This window comes from Hyaena hyaena, unplaced genomic scaffold, assembly GCF_003009895.1.
Source record: "Hyaena hyaena isolate Hyena2069 unplaced genomic scaffold, ASM300989v1 scaffold_1570, whole genome shotgun sequence".
NCBI classification, from domain to species: Eukaryota; Metazoa; Chordata; class Mammalia; order Carnivora; family Hyaenidae; genus Hyaena; species Hyaena hyaena.
Window position 1 is genome coordinate 92,841 of NW_024082206.1, and position 23,810 is coordinate 116,650.

At 34.1% G+C, this 23,810-nt stretch overlaps 1 protein-coding gene across 1 annotated transcript in view; it reads left to right on the top strand.

Annotated features, from left to right (window-relative positions):
* CEP290 (centrosomal protein 290) overlaps window positions 1-23,810 on the top strand; it is a 95,904-nt gene that overhangs the window by 20,170 nt on the left and 51,924 nt on the right. The window contains exons 13-25 of the mRNA XM_039224240.1: window positions 721-893; window positions 1,529-1,691; window positions 3,165-3,265; window positions 3,337-3,424; window positions 4,897-5,009; window positions 6,551-6,635; window positions 7,391-7,533; window positions 11,479-11,643; window positions 12,009-12,158; window positions 14,583-14,698; window positions 15,953-16,055; window positions 16,143-16,373; window positions 20,352-20,525. Of these exons, the coding sequence (XP_039080171.1) occupies window positions 721-893; window positions 1,529-1,691; window positions 3,165-3,265; window positions 3,337-3,424; window positions 4,897-5,009; window positions 6,551-6,635; window positions 7,391-7,533; window positions 11,479-11,643; window positions 12,009-12,158; window positions 14,583-14,698; window positions 15,953-16,055; window positions 16,143-16,373; window positions 20,352-20,525 (1,805 nt within the window). The remainder of the gene's footprint in view (window positions 1-720; window positions 894-1,528; window positions 1,692-3,164; window positions 3,266-3,336; window positions 3,425-4,896; window positions 5,010-6,550; window positions 6,636-7,390; window positions 7,534-11,478; window positions 11,644-12,008; window positions 12,159-14,582; window positions 14,699-15,952; window positions 16,056-16,142; window positions 16,374-20,351; window positions 20,526-23,810) is intronic.

Sequence of the window (23,810 nt, forward strand, 5' to 3'; positions counted from 1 at the left end):
AGAAAAAAAATCAAATGTAACGTGGTTTAATCAGGATAGAAATGTTTTTTACCCTGATGTAAACAAAGTTGAGGTAACTAGTTTGGGGTTGGTGTGATACCTGCACAAATATCGGGTATCAGGCACCCTGTTACTGTTGTTCTGCCTATCTTAACATGTAGTATCCATTTCATGTTCTGAGTGTTTCAATTCCAGACTTAATCTCCATATGCCAGCTAGCAAGAAGGAAGGAAGAGGAAAGATTCAATCCTTTCCTTTAAAAACATTTCCTGAAATACACATATGGCTTGTCTGCTTGTATGCCGTTAGTCACACAACCACATCTATCAGTTGGGGAGTAAGTGGAAATTTACTCTTTGTTTCAAATGGCTGTGTCTAAGTAAAATTGCAAAGCTCTAATGCAGTGGACAAAGGTTGAACAGTAGGAACTGATAGATTGTAGTTTTTGCCACAGTGATCATTCTTTGTAAAGCAGTGTTTTGCAGTCTTTTATAATCCATAACCTGTCAGCTAAGATTGCATTGAACTTTTTAACTTGTTTTATCAATAAAATGAAAATAAATTTTATTTTATACATATAAAATTATAAATTAATATCAAGGGGATTTTTTTTTTAGTGACACACCTCTTTTCCTGCCTTCTCGTATTGGAATCAAGGATTTAAAGGAATAAGTAGTCAATTCAATTCAATTAATTCATGATTTCTTCCCCCTGCCATAGGTGCTTCAACTCTTTCCCAACAGACTCATTATATGAAAATTCAGTCAAAGGTTCAAATGTTAGAAGAGAAAACTAAAGAGGCTGAGAGAACAGCTGAACTGGCTGAGGCTGATGCTAGGGAAAAGGATAAAGAATTAGTTGAGACTCTAAAGCGATTAAAAGATTATGAATCGGTATGTATTTTTATCTTGTCAATCAAGGAGCTTTACATTATTCTTGCCATTTACAGTTAGACTATTTTGTGCTCTTTTTTGTGTACCTTTAAAAACCTTCAGAAGTGCTTCATGATAAATGTTCTCTTACTCTGACTTTTGAGTAAGAGAATTGTTTTCTAATCATTTGATCAAAACAGTTTGCCCAGATAAGCAGCTTTGGTGATGCAGCAAGTTTAGTTGCTTTGTTTAGATGTGACACCACTGGTATATTTGATAAAAGTTATTTCAGGGATGGTTTTGCTCCCTACTATGCCGACATGGGGTACTTACTCTGCTTTTAGTATTTTTAAATCTAATTACCACTAAAACAGACAACTAAAGACTTACGTATTCTAATAGTATCACTGATTTATTATTCCTTTCCTATATTTTGTTAAGTGTTTTATATGTCATTTTCTGAGTCACTTTGATGCTATACTGGGAAGTTTCATCTGTTCCACTTTCCATCATTATTGCTGGACAATGAAAAGCATTTAATGACACAAATCTTACATCTATGTGTACTTGCCCTCAGACTTAATAAGAAAATCATGAATTTGGTAATTTATTCAAATAAACCATGCTATACTTAAATTAGATTGGATATTTTTCAGGGAATATATGGTTTAGAAGATGCTGTTATTGAAATAAAGAATTGTAAAAACCAGATTAAAATAAGAGATCGAGAAATTGAAGTATTGACGAAAGAAATCAATAAACTTGAGTTGAAGATCAATGATTTCCTTGATGAAAACGAGGCACTTAGGGAGCGTGTGGGTGAGTCATCTTTTAAGATCCATGATTTGATCAACCCTAAGTGTCGAGTCATTTTTTTTGTTTTTGTTTGTTCATTATTTTAAATAGTTGAGTTGTGCCCTCTCCCTCCCCCCCCAATTCAGTCCTTCCCTAAAAACATTTAAAAAAAAAAAATGGAGCTGCTCTGACTGAAGTGGGGTTGGGGATTTAATTGGGTTGGAATGGAGCATGGTCAGACCTGGAGCAGGGTTTTATTCAGTCTGGATCTCCTCAGTAAATACTGCTTATTTAAAAACTGAAAATCTACTAAGTTAATACCATATGTTAGAAGTTAACTCCCCACTCTTTTTTCCCCAACAAAAGTAGGGTCTGTATGACCCATGTTAGTTTGCACAACACTCTTGTTCAGATAAATTCATGAAGACATTTAGAAGTACTGGTTAAGTAGTTGACTATTATAATTTATGCTGCTTAATTTTTACTTTGGTCGAGTTTTTTAAGGTTACTGTTGATTCTAAGAAGCAATTAGTAATTATGGCTTGAAAGCTTATATATTGATTTCAATAAATAGTTCACTAGGGAGTATTATTCATTTGAATGTTAAATAAGACAGTCCAATCTAAATTGCTATTTTGAAGTGAAAATAAAGATCTATATATTGAATTCATTATCCTTGGTAAATCCCAGTTAATGCTTTCTTAGAATTAAAATGAGCATGTGTGAAAACTTCTCTAGAGGAAGGAAAAGTAAATATTAATAAAGATGATTTATTTATAAAATGGATCTAAGTATGACCCAGAATCATGCCAGTACCCCAAGTTAGCCTTCTGATCAGCTTCAAATGATAGCCAACTTCAAACTAGAAGTTGCTAAAGATGACTGAGCCGATTAGACAGCTGTCACAAACACCAGATTTTCTGTATTTTAAAGCCTCCAAATCTTGGTTTATACTTGGTTATGATGATATTCATAGCTACTCAGTAATAGAAAGTTAGTCACACTGGGGATATCAGACACGTAATGATAGTATAATTAAATTGATATTAATAATGACTACTATGTGCCAGGCATTGGACTAAGTACTTTATATGGGTTATTTTTATATATCCTTGACAATAAGCCAAAAAAATAAAGAAATGCAGTGTTATTCCTACAACTTAGTTAATAATTGACAGTGAGAATCGAGTGCAAGTCTATTTTATTCCAAAGCTTTTGTTCTGAATTAACACATCCTAGGACTTTCATGATAACCTAACATGGAGAAGACAGATCCCAAAATATATTGTCAGAATTTCCATTAATAATTGTGATAAAATATTGACTTGGTTATAGTTCAAAAATCTGGAAATTCTTGCAGAAAAAGCACTGCATTCTTCAGTGATTCTGGCTAACTAAGTGATAATCATTTGCTTGATGATAACCAATTGCTATATGAAATTTTTATAATTCATTTGAATGTTGATAAGGTTTTAATTATATTGCTTTCTATTTTAGGCCTTGAACCGAAGACAATGATTGATTTAACTGAATTTAGAAACAGCAAAAGCTTAAAGCAACAGCAGTACAGAGCTGAAAACCAGATTCTTTTGAAAGAGGCAAGTGTTTAGGTCAATTAGTTATTTTCTGGTTGAACTAAAAAGAAATACTAATAATTTGTACTTTGTAGATCGAAAGTCTAGAGGAAGAACGACTTGATCTGAAAAAAAAAATTCGCCAAATGGCTCAAGAAAGAGGAAAAAGAGCTGCAACTTCAGGTATATGCAAGTATTAACATAGTTCTACAAGTTTAATAAATGAAATAATGGCCTGATGAGGAGTATTTAAGTATCATTGGTTTCTGTCCTAAATCTGAAACAGGTAAAAACAGAAAAGTAAATGAATAAACAGATAAAGCAAGTGAACAGAAAACTTTGGAATCATCAACTTGAGAAAACTTTACAATATAGTCTTTTAATTTCTAGGCAATTCCAATACATTGTGATCAATAAAGATAAAATTTAGTAATTCCTGTATTATATGTGGCTGTTAATATTTTTCCTTAAGAGCAATGCATTGAAAACTTTGTACGTTTCTTTTTTAAGTACTGTTTTATTGAATAAAAATTAACTTTTTTTTATTTTAGTTGATATTAAGAGAATAATTGGCTTAGTTTTATGATAGGTATTGCATTGCCTTTTTTTCAGAAGACCATAGAGAAGGAATTTTTTTAACTTCATCCAAGTCCACAAGTATTTGAATAATAAAGGGATTTATTTGTTTGTTTTTTTGTTTTGTTTTGGTTTTGGTTTGCTTGTTTTGATTTTTTTAGCATCATGGTCTCTGTCTCAAAAAATTTCTAAAAGGGAAAACTCCATAATTTACTAATATATTAACCAATTTACTCATTCATGATTCTTATCTATTATATATCATTAAACTGTTTTAGTACTTACTAATAAACCCTTTAATATAGAATACATAAAGAATGATAGAGAAGGTAAAAGTCATATTAACCTCTTATATTATTAATATTAAAAGTGAGATATGGGGCACCTGGATGGCTCAGTTGGTTAAGTGTCTGACTCGATCTTGGATCAGATCATGATTTCACAGTTCTTGAGCTCTGGACTGACAGCTCAGGGCCTGCTTGGGATTGTCTCCCTTCCTCTCTCTCTGCCCCTTCCCTGCTGGTACACTCTCTTTCACAAACTAAATAAATAAACTTAAAAAAAAGAATTAAGGGGCACCTGGGTGGCTTAGTTGGTTGAGTATTCAACTTCGGCTCAGGTCATGACCTCATGGATCGTGGGTTCGAGCCCCACGTTAGGCTCTGTGCTAACAGCTAGCGCAGAGCCTGGAGCCTGCTTCAGATTCTGTATCTGCCTCTCCCTCTGACCCTCCCCTGCTCATTCTGTTTCTTTCTCTCTCAGGAATAAATACAGTGTTAAAAAAAAAAGACTTAAAAAAATAAGCTAGATCAGAAAGTTTTATAGACCACATGTGGAACAAGGATTTTGGAAATAATTATACTATCTTTTGTTTGTCTTATAACTTGATTTTACTTTTTTTTTTTTTAATGTTTGTTTATTTTTGAGAGAGAGAGACAGACAGAGCTCAAGCAGGGGAGGGGCAGAGAGAAGGAGATAACTGAGCCACCCAAGTGCCCTTTGATTTTCCTTTTTAAGAATTAAAAGATTAGAATAATAGCTCTTTTATATTTCTAATTTGTTAATTGTTTTATATGCAGGATTAACCATTGAGGACCTAAATCTAACTGAAAACTTTTCTCAAGAAAATAGAGTAGGAGAAAGGAAATTTGATTTTGCAAGCCTCAAAAATATGAGTGAAACACAATCAAAGGTAAGCAGTATAAAATATTGTTATGGTAAAGAGAAAAAAAGAATGTTATTATCAGTGCTTTCATTTCTGCCCGTTACTTCATTTTGGACATCGCGGTTTTTTTAACTGTTTAATAAAAAACTGTTTTTTTAACTGTTTTTTAAAATTTAAATAACCTGTTAATCCAAAGATTGATTAATAAGACATTATTTACTCTGAATACAGATTAGGAGTTCAGATAAAATAGAGCTGCTATGTAGGAGACCTTCATTCAGTATTCCACAGTTATATCAGAATGAGCCGGAAGAGAATGTCACCGTAGCATCATTATCAAGAATGTTATCTGAAATTCAACATAGTGTAGAAAGTGAAGTGGATCCTTTGGTCTCTTTAACTAAGCATTCTTCATCTGTGCAATTAAAAGATAATAATTCGCCTCCAGAAATGATTACAATAAAGGAGATTTTTAAAGCACCATGTCTACAGTCTTTAAGAAATCTAGAATCATTAGTCAGTACCTTTAGTAGGGAGAGCCATGAAGAAATAGATGACTGCTTACACTCTCTTTCTGACAACTCTGTGAAGAATGTGTCAAGAAGCCATCAGGTACTTGAGAAGACTAGTTTCACCCAAAAAAACAGTTCATCTTTACAGGCCTTATCAACAGCCTCAGATTTAATGCAGAAATTATCACTTAGGCAAAAATCTGCAATATTTTGTGAACAAATTCATGATAATAGGGCTGACATGGAAAAATCACAAGTAGCAACATCAGAAGATGAACCCATAAAATATGCTGATATCACTTTGAAAGAAGTTATAAGAAAGAGTAAAGAGCCTTTACAGACAGAGATTTTGAAAAGTAAACTTGAAGTTAATCTTCCGGAGCCTCTGCCTATTACTGCACAATCAAAATCATCTCAGATAGATCCACTTGAAAATCTTATAGAACAGCTACGGAGAGAACTAGTATTTCTTAGATCTCAGGTGAGCTTTCCTCCAAATCACATTCCTGGGATCGTTTTTATATTAACACTTTTTTAATGGCTTCTCTAACAAAGTTCTATAAGTAATAATTATAATAAGAATTGTTTTTTGTTTGCACATAACACTAATTTATACATACACATTCTATATTTTAAAAATCTAAAAATGCAATAAATTTGATATGAAATCATTGACTTGCCCAATTTATTATTTCTTTAGAATGCAGTCATAGCACAGGATTTATTGATCAAGGAAGCACAGAATAGAAATGCAGAAATAGAGCTTGAACGTCATAGAAGCCAGGCAGAACAGGTAGTATAAAGGCAGACCGTTAAAAGAGATGATTATGGTACTAAAGTCAAAAGCTTTCATTATATTTCTCTTCCTTTTGCTGTGAGGGTGGGGATCACCATTGGTTTTACCTTTCATATTTTATTTTTATTACTGCTGCTGTGTGTCTGTAGCTTGTTTCTGATGTGTTACACCTCAGCTGATCAAATTTTAACTTAAAAACTATAAACTATTGTGATAGTTGGTAAAAAAAAAATCAATTTTATTCTTTATGTTCTTTACAGAATGAATTTCTTTCAAGAGAGCTAATTGAAAAGGAAAGAGATTTAGAAAGAGGTAGAACAGTAATAACCAAATTTCAGAATAAATGTGAGTTACTATTATCTCTTATTTTTCGGAACCTTTTTATCCTATACTGAAATCATGGATCTAAAAGGATTTTAATTGTCTCCATAACATGTAGACTTCAGTCTCATTTGTCTGTTTGGTTTGCCTTGCTATATTCACAGCAAGTTATTAACGTGAAAGTTACTAATGTGAATATTTTATAATGACACATAAGTTGGTTTTTCTTTTTTTTTTTTTGTCTAATAAAAGTGAAGTTAGAGGGGTGCCTGGGTGATGCAGTTGGTTAAGCGTCCGCCTTCGGCTCAGGTCATGATCTCACAGTCTGTGGGTTCGAGCCCCGCATTGGACTCTGTGCTGACAGCTCAGAGCCTGGAGCCTGCTTCAGATTTTGTGTCTCCCTCTCTCTCTGCCCCTCCCCCACTCGCTTTCTGTCTCTGTCCCTCAAAGTAAAATAAAGACGTAAAAAAAATTTTTAAAAAGTGAAGTTAGAAAAAGAAATTTAAAAGATTTTTAATAAAGTGAAGGCAATGTATGTTCACAATTTCTTTCAAATATGAAATATAAATATATGTGTATGTGTGCATGATTTAAATAGATATATCATTTAACTCAACTATTCACACATTGGATTTTTAGTTAAATTTTTTTGTACATTTATTTACATTTTTACTTTCCAAGTGAGTATTTTTTCTGTATGTGAAATATTTGTTATTTGTATAGAATAGCATAAATTGTATAGAAGGTATTCACTGAATGAGAAAAATATGTCCTTTTAGTAAAAGAATTAGTTGAAGAAAATAAGCAACTGGAAGAAGGTATGAAAGAAATACTGCAAGCTATTAAGGAAATGCAGAAAGATCCTGATGTTAAAGGAGGAGAAACATCTCTAATTATCCCTAGTCTTGAAAGACTAGTTAACGTAAGTTTTTTCATGTTGGTTTTGTTTTTTATTTCATATTTTAAAGATGTTGTTCCACTGTTCTCTGGTCTTCATGATTCATGATGAGACACTTATGGTTATTTGAGTCATTCTTCTCCTGTTTGTTACTGGTTTTTCTCAGGCTGCTTTCAAAATTTCCTCTTTTGTTTGGTTTTTACCAGTTCCACTATAATGCGTCTTGGTGTGGGGGTAGGTGTGTGAGTGGGCACATATATCTGTATGTGTGTATGTGTATATCTGGGGTTTGCTGAGCCTCTCGAATCTGTTTACTTATGCCATTTGCCATAATTGGAAAGTTTTCCGCTTTATTTCTTCAATTATTTTTTCTGCCCCATTGTCTCTGGGACTCCAGTGACACATTAGACGTTTTGATATTGCCCCACAGGTTTTTGAGGCTTTGTTCACTTTTTTCCTCTAATTATTTATCTTTTCCTGATTGGATGATTCCTATTTATGTTTTTTTAATTAACTAATTAATTTTTAATTTTCATCCAAGTTAGTGTATAGTGCAATAATGATTTCAAGAGTAATTCCAGAGATTCATCGCCTATGTTTAACACCCAGTGCTCATCCCAACAAGTGTCTTCCTTAATGCTCCTTACCTATTTAGCCCATTCCCCCACCTATAGCCCCTCCACCAACACTGTTTGTTCTTTGTGTTTAAGAGTCTCTTAATATTTTGTCCTCCTCCCTGTTTTTATATTATTTTTGCTTCTCTTTCCTTATGTTCATCTGTTTTGTATCTTAAATTCCACATGAATGAAGTCCTATGATATTTGTGTTTCTCTGACTTATTTAGCTTTGTATAATACCCTCTAGTTCCATCCATGTTGTTGCAAATGGCAAGACTTCATTCTTTCTGATTGCCGAGCAATATGCCATTGTGTGTGTGTGTGTGTGTATATACATATACACACACACACACACCACATTTTCTTTATCCATTCATCTGTCGATGGACATTTGGGTTCTTTCCATACTTGGGTGCATGTGTCCCTTCAAAACAACACACCTGTATCCCTTGGATATATACCTAGTAGTGCTGGGCCATAGTGTAGTTCTGTTTTTAACTTTCTGAGGAAACTCCGTACTGTTTTCCAGAGTGGCTGCACCAGTTTGCATTCCCACAACAGTGCAAAAGCGATCCTCTCTCTCTGCATCCTCGCCAACATCTGTTGTCACCTGAGTTGTTAATGTTAGCCATTCTGACAGGGGTGTGGTGGTATCTCATTGTGGTTTTGACTTGTATTTCCCTGATGAGTGATGTTGAGCATCTTTTCATGTGTCTGTTAACCATCTGGATATTTTCTTTGGAAAAGTGTCTATTCATGTATTTTGCCCATTTCTTCATTGGATTATTTGTTTTTTTGGGTGTTGAGTTTGATAAGTTCTTTATCAACTTGAGATACTAGCACTTTATCTAATATGTAATTTGCAAATATCTTCTCCCATTCCATTGGATGCTGTTTAGTTTTGCTGATTGTTTCCTTTGCTGTGCAGAAGCTTTTTATCTTGATGAGGTCCCAATAATTCATTGTTGCTTTTGCCTCCCTTGCCTCCAGAGATGTGTTGAGGAAGAAGGTACTGTGGCTGAGGTCCAAGGTCACTGATATTCTCCTCTATCATTTTCATTTTTCTGTTTCAAAGATCGGCCTGAGACTTGGCAGAATTTTTAAACAGAATTCGGAGTTCCCTTTGGCTGATTATTTTCTTTCTGGAATTCCCATATTACTTTCCTATGAATTTGGGCTCCATCTCTAATTTTTTCACCTAGAAAGGTGACAGGTCACTTCCCACCCCCAAAAAAGGAACATTGACTTCTCAGTTCTGTCTTCCAAGTTTTAAGTCTTCTCCAAATCTTTTATTTTCTAGAACCTTTAAATAGTTGTTTTTTGTATTCACTTGTTAAATGTGGGAAGGTAGGTTTGTTAGGACCTTACGCAACAAACCTAGAAGTATTAATAGAATGTAGTAAGAATATTTTAAATATTTCAGTGCTTACACATTCTACAAGAATGTTGTTAGCTATCAAAAAATAATTTATTTATATTTACTATGTAAATATTAGAGACTTCTGCAGCATAAATAAGTGTTACATAAACTTGAATAAAATATACATTTTAAATTCTTAATATTTAAGGGGTATCTGGGTGTCTCAGTTAGGCATCTGACTCTTAATTTCATCTTAGCTCATGATCTTTTTAATGTTTATTTATTTATTTTGAGAGAGAATGAGAGTGTTCAAGCAGAGGGTTAGAGAGAGGGAGAGGGACAGAATCACAAGCTGGCAGTGCAGAGCTCATTTTGGGGTTCGAATTCACAAACTCCAAGATCATGACCTGAGCTGAAATCAAGTAGTTGGACGTTCAACCAACTGAACCATGTAGGCACCCCTAAGATCAAGCTGTTTTCCAAGGGAAACTCTAGTTAGTGACAAAATTCAAACAGAAAAATAGCCCAGGAAATTCTGACTTCTTATATTTCAGTTGACAGCTTCTGGTCTTCTCAGGATCACTACTTCCAGATATTTCATCTGCTTCTATCCGGGGTTGTCTTTTTTTTTTTTTTTTTTCTTTTTTCTGATTGCTATGCCCTGTCTGCAACTCACAAATGATCTAACAATACCTGCTATAAGAAATCTTCAGAATAATTGATACTTTAGATATCTCTGGATTATGTACTTGATTTCACTGTCTATGCTACAGGATATTCTTCAGTGACTCAAATCACCATCTAATTTAATCTCATTTTATTAAAAGGCCATGTAGACAACATGGTGCTATTTTTCAGCAAGATAGTTTACTAGACTACCTTGTTGTCTGTCACAGTACCTACTTCTGTCTTCCTGGTATACCTTTTGAATTAGTATTAACTTATTTCCATATGGCCTTTTATGGTCTCCTTGAGTAAAGGCTTACTTTTATAAACCTAGTGCCTCAAGTGAAACTTTGGATCATCCTCCTGAGTAGGAGATTGCACTTGGTTTTATTTATCTTAACTTTCCTTGTCTTCTGCCTTCCTTTGTGAAGCTTTACCTTGCAATTAGCAGTTTTGCTATATCAGTTTATTTTTTTATTTTTATTTTTTAAGTTTATCTATCTTGAATTTATCATGAATCGTGAGATCATGACCAGAGCTGAAATCAAGAATCAGATGCTTAACAAACTGAGCCACCCAGGAGCCTATGGTTTCTTTAAAATGCAAATATATTTATATGTATGTACTGTATAGATGTGTACAGGGCATATGTATATGTGTGCCATTGTTGGAGAATTAGGACCAGTGAAGCCTCTTGGAAAATATTTTAGTATTTGATGTATTATTTTTGCTTATCCAACACTCTTGGATAATACTGTGTTACCATACTTTGCCTTTTTATCATCTATGCTTCAACTGATTGGAGAGGAAGCAATGAAAAATTCATTTAATTAAGCGTAATAACTGTTTCATTCTTTTGCTCATGCTTTAAATATGGGTGTTGCATAGTTTCAAAGTATTCGCATATAAATTATCTCATCTTGACTGTATAAAAACTTTGTGAAGCAGACAGATTGAACATTAACTCTTTAGAGCTAAAGAAAGTAATGTATAACAAATTTAAGTCACTCGCTGAGATAGTAAGAGATTGGTTAGGATTTAAGCACTAGTCCTTCCAGTTGTTTTTCCAGTGTACTAGTCTACTAAAATTAGCTAAATGTTTGTTAATTATTATAATGAGGTAATTACTATGTTTGGTAAAGCTGATGGAAGTTAATCTAGAGTTTAATAAATTTAGATTCCTAAATAAATGGATTTAGCATATTTTGTTATGCATGGCAGTGGGAAGAGTAAAATGCTTAAATGTGAATTATATTTAAAAGTAATCTTTAATGATAATTTTAGTATTTTGCTTCACATTTCTTCAATATAATCTAAATATATTAGGCTATGGAATCAAAGAATGCAGAAGGAATCTTTGATGCGAATCTGCATTTGAAAGCCCAAGTTGATCAACTTACTGGAAGAAATGAAGAATTAAGACAGGAGCTCAGGGAATCTCGGAAGGAGGCTATAAATTATTCTCAGCAGTTGGCAAAAGCAAATTTAAAGGTAAAAATTTTATTAAGTAATAGAAAATGCTAAACATTATAAACATAGGCTTAATATGAAACTTTTAATTTTTTTAAAATGAAAAAATGGCTCTTGAATTAATTCAACAATAAGAAAGCTCCTTTCTGGTTTTTTCTTAATTAAATGGGAGATAACTACCTCTTATAATAAAAAAGAAAACAAAAATTCAATGTCTGTCCCTAGGTTTCTAAATAGAACTTGAAAGTATGATTTAATTAATGCCTGGTAGGGCATTCATGCATTTACTTTTTAAAAATATTCAGTAAGAAGTGTAAGTTACTGCTTTTGAATTTGTCTTTGGGTATAAGAGATGTGATTCTCATTTCTGAACTGTGTCTTTCCAGATAGATCATCTTGAAAAAGAGACCATTCTTTTACGGCAATCAGAAGGATCAAATGTTGTTTTTAAAGGAGTAGACTTACCTGATGGGATAGCACCATCTAGTGCCAATATTATTAATTCTCAAAATGAATATTTAATACACATCTTACAGGTAGTAAAAATTTTGCATGTAAATAACAAAAGTAATTGATAGTTTGTTTTTTATTTTTTTATTTTATTTTTTTTTACAAAGTTTTCAATATTTCAAATACATTTCAGAGTTAATTATTAATCTCAATTTTTATATATAGTATGTCAAGGTACAAGTCAATTAAGAAAATACGTGATGAATTCAGTATGATAGTTTGTTTTTTAATTTAGTCTTCATATATTCTTCTGTATTCTTAGAATATTATCATTGAGGTATATTTTTATAGATTTTGATATTTAGTGGAATTTGTAAATAAAAGAAATTTATTCCTCATCTGCATGAGAAGCATGCTCACATATCTTGTGCCACATACATGTCATATGAAATATACAATAGGTAGAATAACATGCAGCAGCCAAGGTAGTAATGTATAATTAAGGGAAGAACTTTTATTTAGTGCTGGTTGTATAAGCAATTCAGGTGAATAAAGTCTCCCATAGCTTTTTGGTGAAATGATTAGAATTGTTCCTTTTTTGTGTTAACTACAGGAAAAAGTTTTTAAACCAAATTGTCTTTAATGTCTTTCTTTCCTTTACCTTGTAAAGAGTTAATTCATTAGTGAATTAGAAAGGCCTGTTTGTCAGTTTTGCTGTCTATATTGTGGTCATTGTGAATGACCAAATGAGAGGTTCTTTTCATTATATCATTTGAAGTGTAATACCCATAACCTCATGTTCATTAGAAATATAATTACAGAGGTGCCTGGATTGAGTGTCCGACTCTTGGTTGGCTCAGGTCATAATCTCAGGGTTTGTGAGTTCAAGCCCCACATGGAGCTGTGTGCCCACAGCACAGAGCCTGCTTCAGATCTTTTGTCTCCCTCTCTGCCCCTCTCCTGCTCATGCTTGCACTCTGTCTCTCTTTCTCTCAAAAATAAATAAGTGTTAAAAAATTTAAAAGAGGGGCGCCTGGGTGGCTCAGTCGGTTGAGAGTCAGACTTCCGCTCAGGTCATGATCTCACGATTTGTGGGTTCAAGCCCCATGTCGGGCTCCGTGCTGACGGCTAACTCAGACCCTGGAGCCTGTTTCGGATTCTGTGTCTCCCTCTCTCTCTGACCCTCTCCTGCTCACGCTGTCTCTCTCTCAGAAATAAATAAAGCATTAAAAAAAATTTTTTTTTAATTTAAAAGAGAATTACAAAAATGTGTTTGGAATCAATTAAAATACATTTTTGATTGTAAGCACTACTGTTTCCATCTCCTAGATGATCCATTTGTAACTAGACTTGAGTTCTGATTATCAAATATGCATTTCTGTATTTGGAAATTAATATTTTTTTGAATTTTGGAATTTGTGTGTTACCTAAGTCAGGGAGGGACAGCCTTACCATTTATAAGAACATTACTTTATAATCCATGTTATATCACTACTTTTAAGTTTGTAACTTAAAAGTTAGCACTTTTTAAAAAATATATTTAAAAATAAATAAGAGAGAGAGAGAGTGGGATAGGGGCAGAGAGAGCAGGAGAGAGAGAATCCCAAGCAGGCTCTATGCTCTCAGTGAGGAGCCCAACATGGTGCTCAAACTCATGAACGGTGAGATCATGATCTGAGCTGAAGTCAGGTGTCAGGTGCTTAACCAGCTGAGCCACCCAGGTGCCCCTCAGCACTCTGTATGACTTCTCTTATTCTCCTGCAGTATAGGAACACTGTCAACAAGTAATGACGGTATTGTCATGTTGCTTGAGATAAGATTCATGGTTTTTTTTTCATCTTTATAGAAAAAAAAAAACATGAGAGGTATTATGGTAGATTAGGGAGCACCAATTGCGAATCAGAAAGCCTGTTCATAATGGCAAAACAGGTACTTGGACTCCTATACCTAAGAGTGCTGGACGTAGCCAAAGCCTTTGGAGTCACACGACCTGATTTCAAGAATTCGATCTGCATATATATATATTTATATATATAGTATCTGATACCAAGCTTGTCATATATGCTTAGACATGGTTACCAAGTGTAGTGGTGAGGAGTTTTTTAGTGTTGAGTTAATCTTTCAAAGTCTCTTTCTTCATTTATAAAATGAAGTAATTGGAAAGGGCATTTGAATAGAGGCATGAACAGTTAAGTTCTCAAAAGGGTATGTGAGGCTGAGTGGACTAGAGGTAAGCTTGTAGTCATTGTATCTGGTAATTTATATGGTTATGGAAACTAACAAATATAAAAATAATTTTACCAATTTTATAGTATTCATTTTTATACATATTGCCTTATTCCATATGCCTTAAATTAAGATGTTCCAAATACTGTAGTAATTATCTGAACCACTAATGGATTTGGTAACTATTTTATGCATTTTTCTGTAATCTTAACAGATTATGAATTTATTCTTTCAGATATAAAATCTGATTCTTTTTTCATCCTTATTTCTAAACCAATTTTTAGGAACTAGAATGTAAAGAAAATAAATTAAAAATTTTAGAAGATTCTCTTGAGGACTATAACAGAAAATTTGCAGTAATTCGTCATCAACAAAGCTTATTATATAAAGAATATCTAAGGTATAAGTGTTAACAAAATTTTACAATTTAGTTGCAACATATTGTTATTAATGATGAAACTAATGTAAGAAAATACTTATTTTGTTTTACCCTTCTGTCATGCCTCTTCCTGTCTACTTTGTCTTAGTTTCTTTATCTATAAATTTCTGAGATATTAATGCCTTTTCCATAGGGTTGTTACAAAATTTAATTGAATTATTATATGAAAATGCTCAGATATGAGCATTTTGTAAATGTCCTGGTACGTGAGCATTCTGTAAACATCAACTGTTAGCATCATTCTTCATCATCACTGTTGGCATTAGTAATATACATTCATTGGGAACTATTACATGTCTCCTTATCTCTGCTATTTCATCTGTATCAACAGAATAATTTTCTTTATAGTCACTAGAATATCTGAGCAAAGGTGACTTAAATATGAAGGGGAATTATTCTGTGATCTAACAAGAATAGGGTAGGTCATGATTAGGGTTGTCATTTTCTCCTGTGCTAGTTTATAAAATAGATGCAAGAATTCAAAGAAGATGGAGTCGTGCCCACTGAAGAAGAGGCAAGTTTTTTTCCACATGACTTTTCACTTTTAGATAAAAATTTTTTTCCAGAGTCTTCTAGCAGAGCAGGCTTTGACTCAGATCCCATTAGCCACAGTTGGGCTAATGAACTGTACAAGTCATATGTTCAAGTCCAGACCATTCAGTGGCAAAGAGAATGAATGATGCCACCGTAATTTGTTTATGCTGACTGGATTGCAGGTGCCTGTGGACTGTCTCTTGGATAGGCAGCAGTATCTTACACGCCTTTTTTTTAAGTCAAACGATTACTAATATTGCCTGTATTCTATATATTTCAAGTATTTAAATTAACACTCAAGTGTAAGCCTAGGGTCCAAACTTTGAGACCTGATTTCCAGAATTACTTTGGAGTGTGATTATTTTCCTATTTTCTGTTTTGAATAAAATATTTATAACATTCATCTTCACTTGTAATATTGTAACAGTTACAGAGTCATGACTCATGGAATAATGAAAGTAACTTGATAAAATAATTTTACACTGCACTTATTTAATAAAAATATAATTTCCAGGCTAAATCCTTTTTGAATGGAATTTTGAGTATTTTGTTATGAGAAAGCAGTACCTATGATGTTTCTTGTTTTGCGAAAACTTTAAATTTCCATAATTTAAAATTATCCTTTTCTGTAGTTAAATATTTTATTAAGTTTATTATATTGTCATTTTTATCTTTTTTAAGTGAAAAGGAGACCTGGAAAACAGAATCTGAAACAGTGAAAGGGGAAAAGAAAAAACTTGAGGATCAAATCCAACAAGATGCTATAAAAGTAAAAGAATATAATGTAAGTAAAACCCTTTAAAATCAACATACACTACTGTACAAACTAAGATAGCTACATTCAATAAGTAATGTAAATGTGTCTTTGCAGAATTTGCTCAATGCTCTTCAAATGGATTCAGATGAAATGAAAAAAACACTTTCAGAGTATAGTAGAAAAATCACAGTCTTGCAAGTGAATGAAAAGTCACTCATAAGACAATATACTACTTTAGTAGAAATGGAGCGACAGCTTAGGAAAGAAAATGGTAAACAGAAGAATGAATTGATATCAATGGAAGCTGAAGTTGGTGAAAAAATTGGGCGTTTACAACGATTTAAGGTACATCTGATTTTTTTTTTTCACTCTGAATACTTCAGTTATGAGGAAGAGAAGATCCTACAAAGAACAACCATCACCTGGATTAATACTTAATGTTCTGCCATAATTGCTTCATCTCTTTTTTGTAGGAATAAATTGTAGACATTTCTTCCCTAAATATTTAGTGTCCATCTCTGAAAACAAAGCCTATTTTTGTTTACATAACCACAATAACTTTATCACATGTAACTAAATTGACAATAATTGTCTAATGTTGTCTAATGTCCCAACCATATTCACATTCCCTCAGTTGTCCCAGGATCCAGTCAAAGGACCCTACCCTGTTTGCCTGGCCTCCTCATTTTTCTTTTCTTTCAGTATCATTACAGACTCACACACTTAGTCATTACTTGTTTGTCTTCATTTTGGCCAATTGGAGCCCTTTAAAGCTAACTCTGGTTTCCTTTTGGGAAGAATCCAGTAGTCTTTGAAGCAAGCCTCAGAAGTTGGTTTCTTTTCTGGCACAAGATATCCAAGGTTTACATTGTATACTTTCATCCAGACTTGGAATAAACCATTTTCTAAAGAAGCTTGGTTATTTTTAGTGTTAAAGGCAATTAGATACCAAAAACTGGTAATTAGGTGCTATTCTTTTTTTATTTTTTTTAATTTTTAATGTTTTATTTATTTCTGAGAAAAAGAGACAGTGTTTGCAGGGGAGGGTCAGAGAGAGAGGGAGACAGAATCTGAAGCAGGCTCCAGGCTCTGAGCTAGCGGTCAGCACAGAGCCTGACACGGAGCTTCAACCTACCAACCGTGAGATCATGACTTGAGCCGAAGTCAGACGCTAACCGACTGAGCCACTCAGGCGCCCCAGTGCTATTGTTCTTGAAATGTCATTGCTACTAGTCCTTTTCATTGGACAGGTTAGGAAAGTATGTGTAGGGGCGCCTAGGTAGCTCATTCGGTTAAGCTTCCAACTTCAGCTCAGGTCATGATCTCGCGGTTTGTGAGTTCCAGCCCCGCGTCGGGCTCTGTGCTGACAGCTCAGAGCCTGGAGCCTGCTTGGGATTCTCTGTCTCCCTCTCTTTGTCCCTCCCCCGCTCACGCTCTGTCTCTGTCTCTCTCTCTCAAAAATAAACTAGAAAAAAATTTTAAAAAAAAGAAAGTATGTATATATTTAAACCGTGAGTTCATATTGTTATCTCCAAATTCAGATTTAACATAATAGGGTTAAGGAAATAGTATGGAGTTTTTACTAACATTTGATTTTGTCCTCCTGTTACTTTTTTCTTACATGGAAATCTGTTATTAAAACAATTTTTCTATTCTATAAAAATCACACATTAATTTGAAGATAATCTTGTATTGATATTAACAATAATGACAGCAGTGCTACCAGATTTAGTTTAAAATATCTTTAGAGTTCTTGGGGTGCCTGGGTGGCTCAGTCTGTTAAGCGTCCACCTCTCGGTTTTGGCTCAGGTCATGATTTCACAGTGTTCTGAGTGTGACCCCTGCTTCAGGCTCTGTGCTGGCAGTGAGGAGCCTGCTTGGGATTCTCCTTCTCCCTCTCTCTTTGCCCCTCCCCTGCTCATGCTGCCTCTGTCTCTCTCAAAACAAATAAATAAACTTAAAAATTTTTAATTTCTTTATAGTTCTTATTTTCTTTAGAAAACATTCACTAGGATGTATAGTCAAGGTAATATATTCTGCGGTAACTTGAAATAATTCTCCTCCTTGTGTGGTCATGCTGTAAATTTGATATATAGTTAGGCTCGTTTGTTTTACATTTGTCTTCAAACTCATAGTTACTTTTAGTTTCTTTTTAAAAATTGGCTTGAATATATAAAACATTTTAATGTTTTGAACATATAGTCAAATAAATCTTACTTCTGTCCCTGTACCTTTGACTCCATTCTGCCCTAACTGCTATAGGTAACTGATTATCCTTTTAATGTTTCTTTTTGAAGATTTTAACAGACACAAGAAGTTACATGCTGCGTGCACTCTTCTACACCTTGCTTTTTACATCTCGTCTTAAATAGCTTATTTTAAGCATGTACATGTTCAGTTTACATGTCCAAATTTACATAGGATCATATAAATGTAAAAATAATTCAAAGTAGAATAAAATGATGTTGAGATCCTTTTAAACATAGTAATAAGTGAAATTGTCATGTTAAACTCATTTTCAATGTGATCTTAAAGCTGAATCCTGATGCAAAAAGGAACATGTTGAATAATGAAAACTGTTTTTATTTGGATGTGTAATAAGGACATTTTGAGGTTTTTTTTTTTAAATTTTAATGTTTGTTTATTTTGAGAGAGAGAGACCGAGTACGAGTGGGGGAGGGGCAGAGAGAGAGGGAGACAGAATTCTAAGCAGGATCCAGGCTCTGAACTGTCAGCACAGAGCCCAACACAGGGCTCGAACTCCAGAACTGTGAGATCATAACCTAAGCTGAGGTCGGATGCTCAACCAACTGAGCCACCAGGTGTCCCAGGACATTTTGAGTCTTAAGAAATGTGCATGTTTTTTACCTTTGTGCTTTTCCTGAAGTACTGTAAATAGAGCAAGTATGTGAGATAGAAGGGGAAAAAAGAACTAGAATGTTCTTCTGTTCAACCTGACTGGTCAACCTGGATTTGGGAGATAGTACACAATAATTGGAAAGCTGAAAATTGGGTATTTTTAGGGGATGGGAATTCCAAAGAATGTGTGAAATCAAATTCTAAAAGTAAGGTAGAATAATGTGTACTTACTTAAATGGAAAAGAGAAGCTGTCAAAATGAATTGTGAAGCTCTATGACAAATATTTTTCCCTCACTACTGTACTTCAGAAGCAACCATATGTTCTTTATCTTCTTCACTTTATAAATTTGGTTATTCCTTTTACTACTTCATCAGCTTACTTGAGAGAAAAATGAAAGTTCAGATATTTCTTCTTTTAATACAGAGTCTTTGAGTAGTGAATTTTTATAATTATATAGCTGATGAGTAGAACATGAAATAAGTAACCAAAGTCTTTGATATTACTTATTAGAAATAAGTAATTGAGAGAAAATTTTTCTCACTCTTGTTTATTTCATGTAAATAGAAGGTTTTCTCTTTTATTACAAAACTAGTCTGTTTAACTGTAATAAGCAGAAATAGGTGAATTGTAATGCGGTAAATCTAATTTTGCCATTCAGCTATCTAAAGGCAATTTTTTTAATCTTATGAAATTTAGAAAAGCCATCCCAAGATACATTTTTTAATATAATTAATTTTCAAATTGGCTAACATACAGTGTTTTGAGTGTGCTCTTAGTTTTGAGGGTAGATTCCCGTGATTCATTGCTTACATACAGTACCCAGTGCTCATCCCTTCAAGTGCCTTCCTCCATGCCCATCACCCATTTTCCGCTCACCCCTTCCCCCCATAAATTCTGTTCTCTGTATTTAAGAGTCTCTTATTGTTTGCCTCCCTCGCTCTCTGTTCATAGCTCTTCATATTTCTCTGTTCGTATTTTTTCCCCTTCCCTTCCCCCATGGTCTTCTGTTAAATTTCTCAGGTTCCACATCTGAGTGAAAACATGATATCTGTCTTTCTGTGACTGACTTATTTCACTTAGCGTAATACCCTCCAGTTCCATCCGTGGTGTTGCAAAGGCCGGATTTCATTCTTTCTCACTGCCAAGTAGTATTCTTTTGAGTGATACACATTTTCTTGCTGCTGTGTATTGTGCTTTCTTGAAACTGAATTTCATTTTACTATGATAGTTATGAAAGGATTCCCTTATTTTTATTTTTATTATGTTTTAAAATTTCTAAAGGGTACCATTTCTTATACGAAAGAAACTAATAATCGTAATATTTTTAATACATGAGAAATCTTTTTTTATTGATTCTAAAATCTGTTTTGCTTTCAGCTGTATTATCTTACCCTTCTCAAAAGTGGCTAGTGCTTCACTAGAAAAAAGTACACCAACTTAACTCATCTCTTCATTTACATAGGAAATGGCCGTTTTCAAGATTGCAGCTCTGCAAAAAGTTATAGATAACAGTGTTTCTTTGTCTGAACTAGAATTGGCCAATAAACAGTACCATGAGCTGACTGCAAAGTACAGGGACATCTTGCAAAAAGATAATATGCTTGTTCAAAGAACAAATAACTTGGAACACTTAGAGGTAAGTGTATATGATCCTTGGGTCTTGTAATATTAGTGTTTTTTCTTGGATGCTATCAGTAGGTGCAGAATGACTTCATCCTGTCATCCTCCTGAGTCTACTTGCAAAATTGTATTGAATCAAGCCACTTAACACCAGGCACTTAAAGAAACGAGCATGAACCAGATAGGGATATGATTGTAACCGAAAGAGGAGGCATCATTCAATACCCATCCCTTTCTCTTCTCCCTGATCCTTGTACAACTTAATTTCTTATACCTCTTGGCTTTTGTTTCTTGGGATGGATGTAGCCAAGAATGGCTCTTCCTGACCCTGGATGAGCTCTGGAAATCCCCATCCTTTCTAACTGTACAGGTAAAAAAAATAGGATAAAGTATCGTATATTCATTCACACAGTCCATGGATATGGCCCCGAACCCTTGTCTTCCTCTTCTTGCCATTTGACCTCCAGACCTTTGGCAGTAAGCAAAATCTGCTCCTGATTTGTTCATCTTTCTCTTTGGAAATAGGGGTTTGTGTCTTTTGATTTCTCTTTTGTGATCCTCTCCTAGGAATGGAATGAGGTCTGATTTTGTTAGCTTCATAGATTTTACTTGCTTAGAGGGGCCCACTCAGTAAAATACCCAAGTGTTATTTTGAATAGCTTATAATGACTCCTATAATCTGAGTGATTTATTAATACTAACTAGCAATAATCATGATCAGTCTGCTTTTTACTGTTTTGCCAAAGGGAGATGATTATGTTAATTTTTGTAGAAAATTTTGAATAGGTATGGTAATATTTTACTTTTCCCCATTTTTCATGTCCTTTGTACTCTTCCACTGTAGGATTTGAAAATCCCATGTAAGGGGCACCTGGGTGGCTTAGTCGGCTAAGTGTCTGACTTTCACTTAGGTCATGATCTCGTGGTTCGTGGGTTCGAGCCCCACGTCGGGCTCTGTGCTGACTGCCAGCTCAGATCCTGGAGCCTGTTTCAGTCTGTGACTCCCTCTCTCTCTGACCCTCCCCTGCTCATGCTGTCTCTCTCTCTCTCCTAGAAATAAATAAAAACAATAAAAAAAAATTAAAAAAAAAAAAGAAAATCCCATGTAAGAAATATACTATGTAGATAATAGCAATGAATAATTTTTAACTTTTATTTATCTATTTTTCCAAAGAACATTTTTCATCTTTCCTTAAAGTTAAAAAAAATTGCATTTATATTATATCCTTTCCTCTTTCTGCATCTCTATTATAATTCTGAATATATTTTTATCCCTATTGGCAACGTCTCAGTTTCATTCTTTAGTATGTATATTGTGGTAGCCATTACCCTGTCCCGGTCTCTTGTGTTACCTCCTCCTTCCTTCCACCGCAGTGGTTGTTCTAAATGGGAATCCGACCATGTGACAATGCCTTTGCTTCACGAAACCTATCAATAGCTGTCAACTACTTAAAAAATAAAAGTCAAATTCCTTTTGTGATTAGCCCCCACTTATCTCATGTCATGTTCTGTGATGCTCTAAGTACTTTTATAGTTTGTTTTTGAAATTGAACTACCAGTTTTCTGGAACACAGTGTTTTTCCTTATATATATGTTCTTATGTACCTGCCATTTCCTTGTGTAGAAAGCCCTCCCAGGACTCTCCACTTATGTGCTCAGTGAATTTCTATTCATGTTTAAAACTTTGTTCAGTCAGTATGTTTTTTTCTGAAGCATCTTTATGGAACAAAGTCCCTCTGTCTATATTCTCTATCCTGTACCTATATCTGCTATTTATATCACATCATACTATGAGTATTTATGTCTCCATCCCTTCCTGGAATATATGCTTCTTGATATTAGGGACTCCACTTAATTCATTTTTGTTTGTTTAGTACCTCCTGCTTGGCACACAGAACTAATAAATGTTGACCTCAAGAGAGTGATTAATGGTGTAGAGCCATGGTGCAAAGCCATCAGATGTGGTGATTAGGAAATTGTTGATTCCTTTCAAGATTAAAGTTTCTTTTTTTTTTTTTAAATTTATTTATTTTGAGAGAGAGAACAAGGGAGAGGCCGAGAGAGAGGGAGGGATGGAGAGAATCGCAACCAGGCTTTCTGCTCAGTGAAGAGCCCAATGCAGGTTTCAATCTCACAACAGTGAGATATGACCTGAGCTGAAATTAGGAGTTGGCCACTTAACTGACTGAGCAGCCAGAAGCCCAAGGAGTAGGTTTTATTGAGAGTAAAGGTGATAAAAATCAATTTGCAAAATATGAAAAGAGTGGATGATAAGGCAATAAATAGAAATACTAGAAATCTGATGATAGAAGAAAAGAGAAATCAATACAGGATAGATACAGATTGAGGTAGAATCAAGAGGATTTATTTTATCATTTTTTTAAAGAGACCAGTGACGTTTGAGGGTAGAGGGAAGGAAAATTTAGAGGAAAAGGGAGAGGATGATTGAAGATTCGAGAGGAGAGTAGTAAAAGTGTGGGTGCAGGGCACCTTACCCAGGGCAGGGGAGTGAGAATGGGATCTTGAGCAAGACCAGAGTTGTTCTCGAAAGTCTGGAAATAAGAGGGAAAAAAAAAGGTAGAAAGATGGGTAAAACCCCCAAAGCCCTCTTTTGTTTTTGTTTTTCTTCCCCCTTGTGTATTTATAGTATCTAAAACAGGGTTGTAATTATGCACATTACCAGAAAGTCATATTTTCTTCTCTTATCTTGCTTTTTTATCATAACATTCCCTTAAAATAAAAAACCCTCATTATCCTCTTATTCTTCATAACATGTATTATTATCATATATTGGCTTTTTTTCTACTATCCTCTTCCCAACACAAGTGATAGGACAGAATTTCTTTCTCATTAAAGTCCAGGACTTAGAATACCTGGCATATAGTAAGTATTCTGTTTGTTAAAACAAAGAGTAAATGAGCATATTACATTTATGTGCCAACTCCTACATTTTTGTGTCCAGCCTGACTTCTTGGTACTGTAATGGGATTATCTATTTTACAACTTCTGTTTCAAGAGGATCTCAAATTTAACGTATCCAGAATGTCTGTTTCATAGTTGTTTCTGTTTCAATAGATGCTGCTGTTAACCTACTCAGTGAAGGCAGATACCTTAGAGTTACTTTCTTGCCATTTTTTCCCATCGTTTTTATTTCCCAAATGTAATTCATTCATATATGTGTCCTCTTTTCTCCATCTTCACCACTATGACCCTACTAATCAGGATTTTATAATATTTTCCTAATTTTATTTCTCTGTTTACCCTTTATTTATTCTCCTCATTGCATTCAAAATAATTGTTT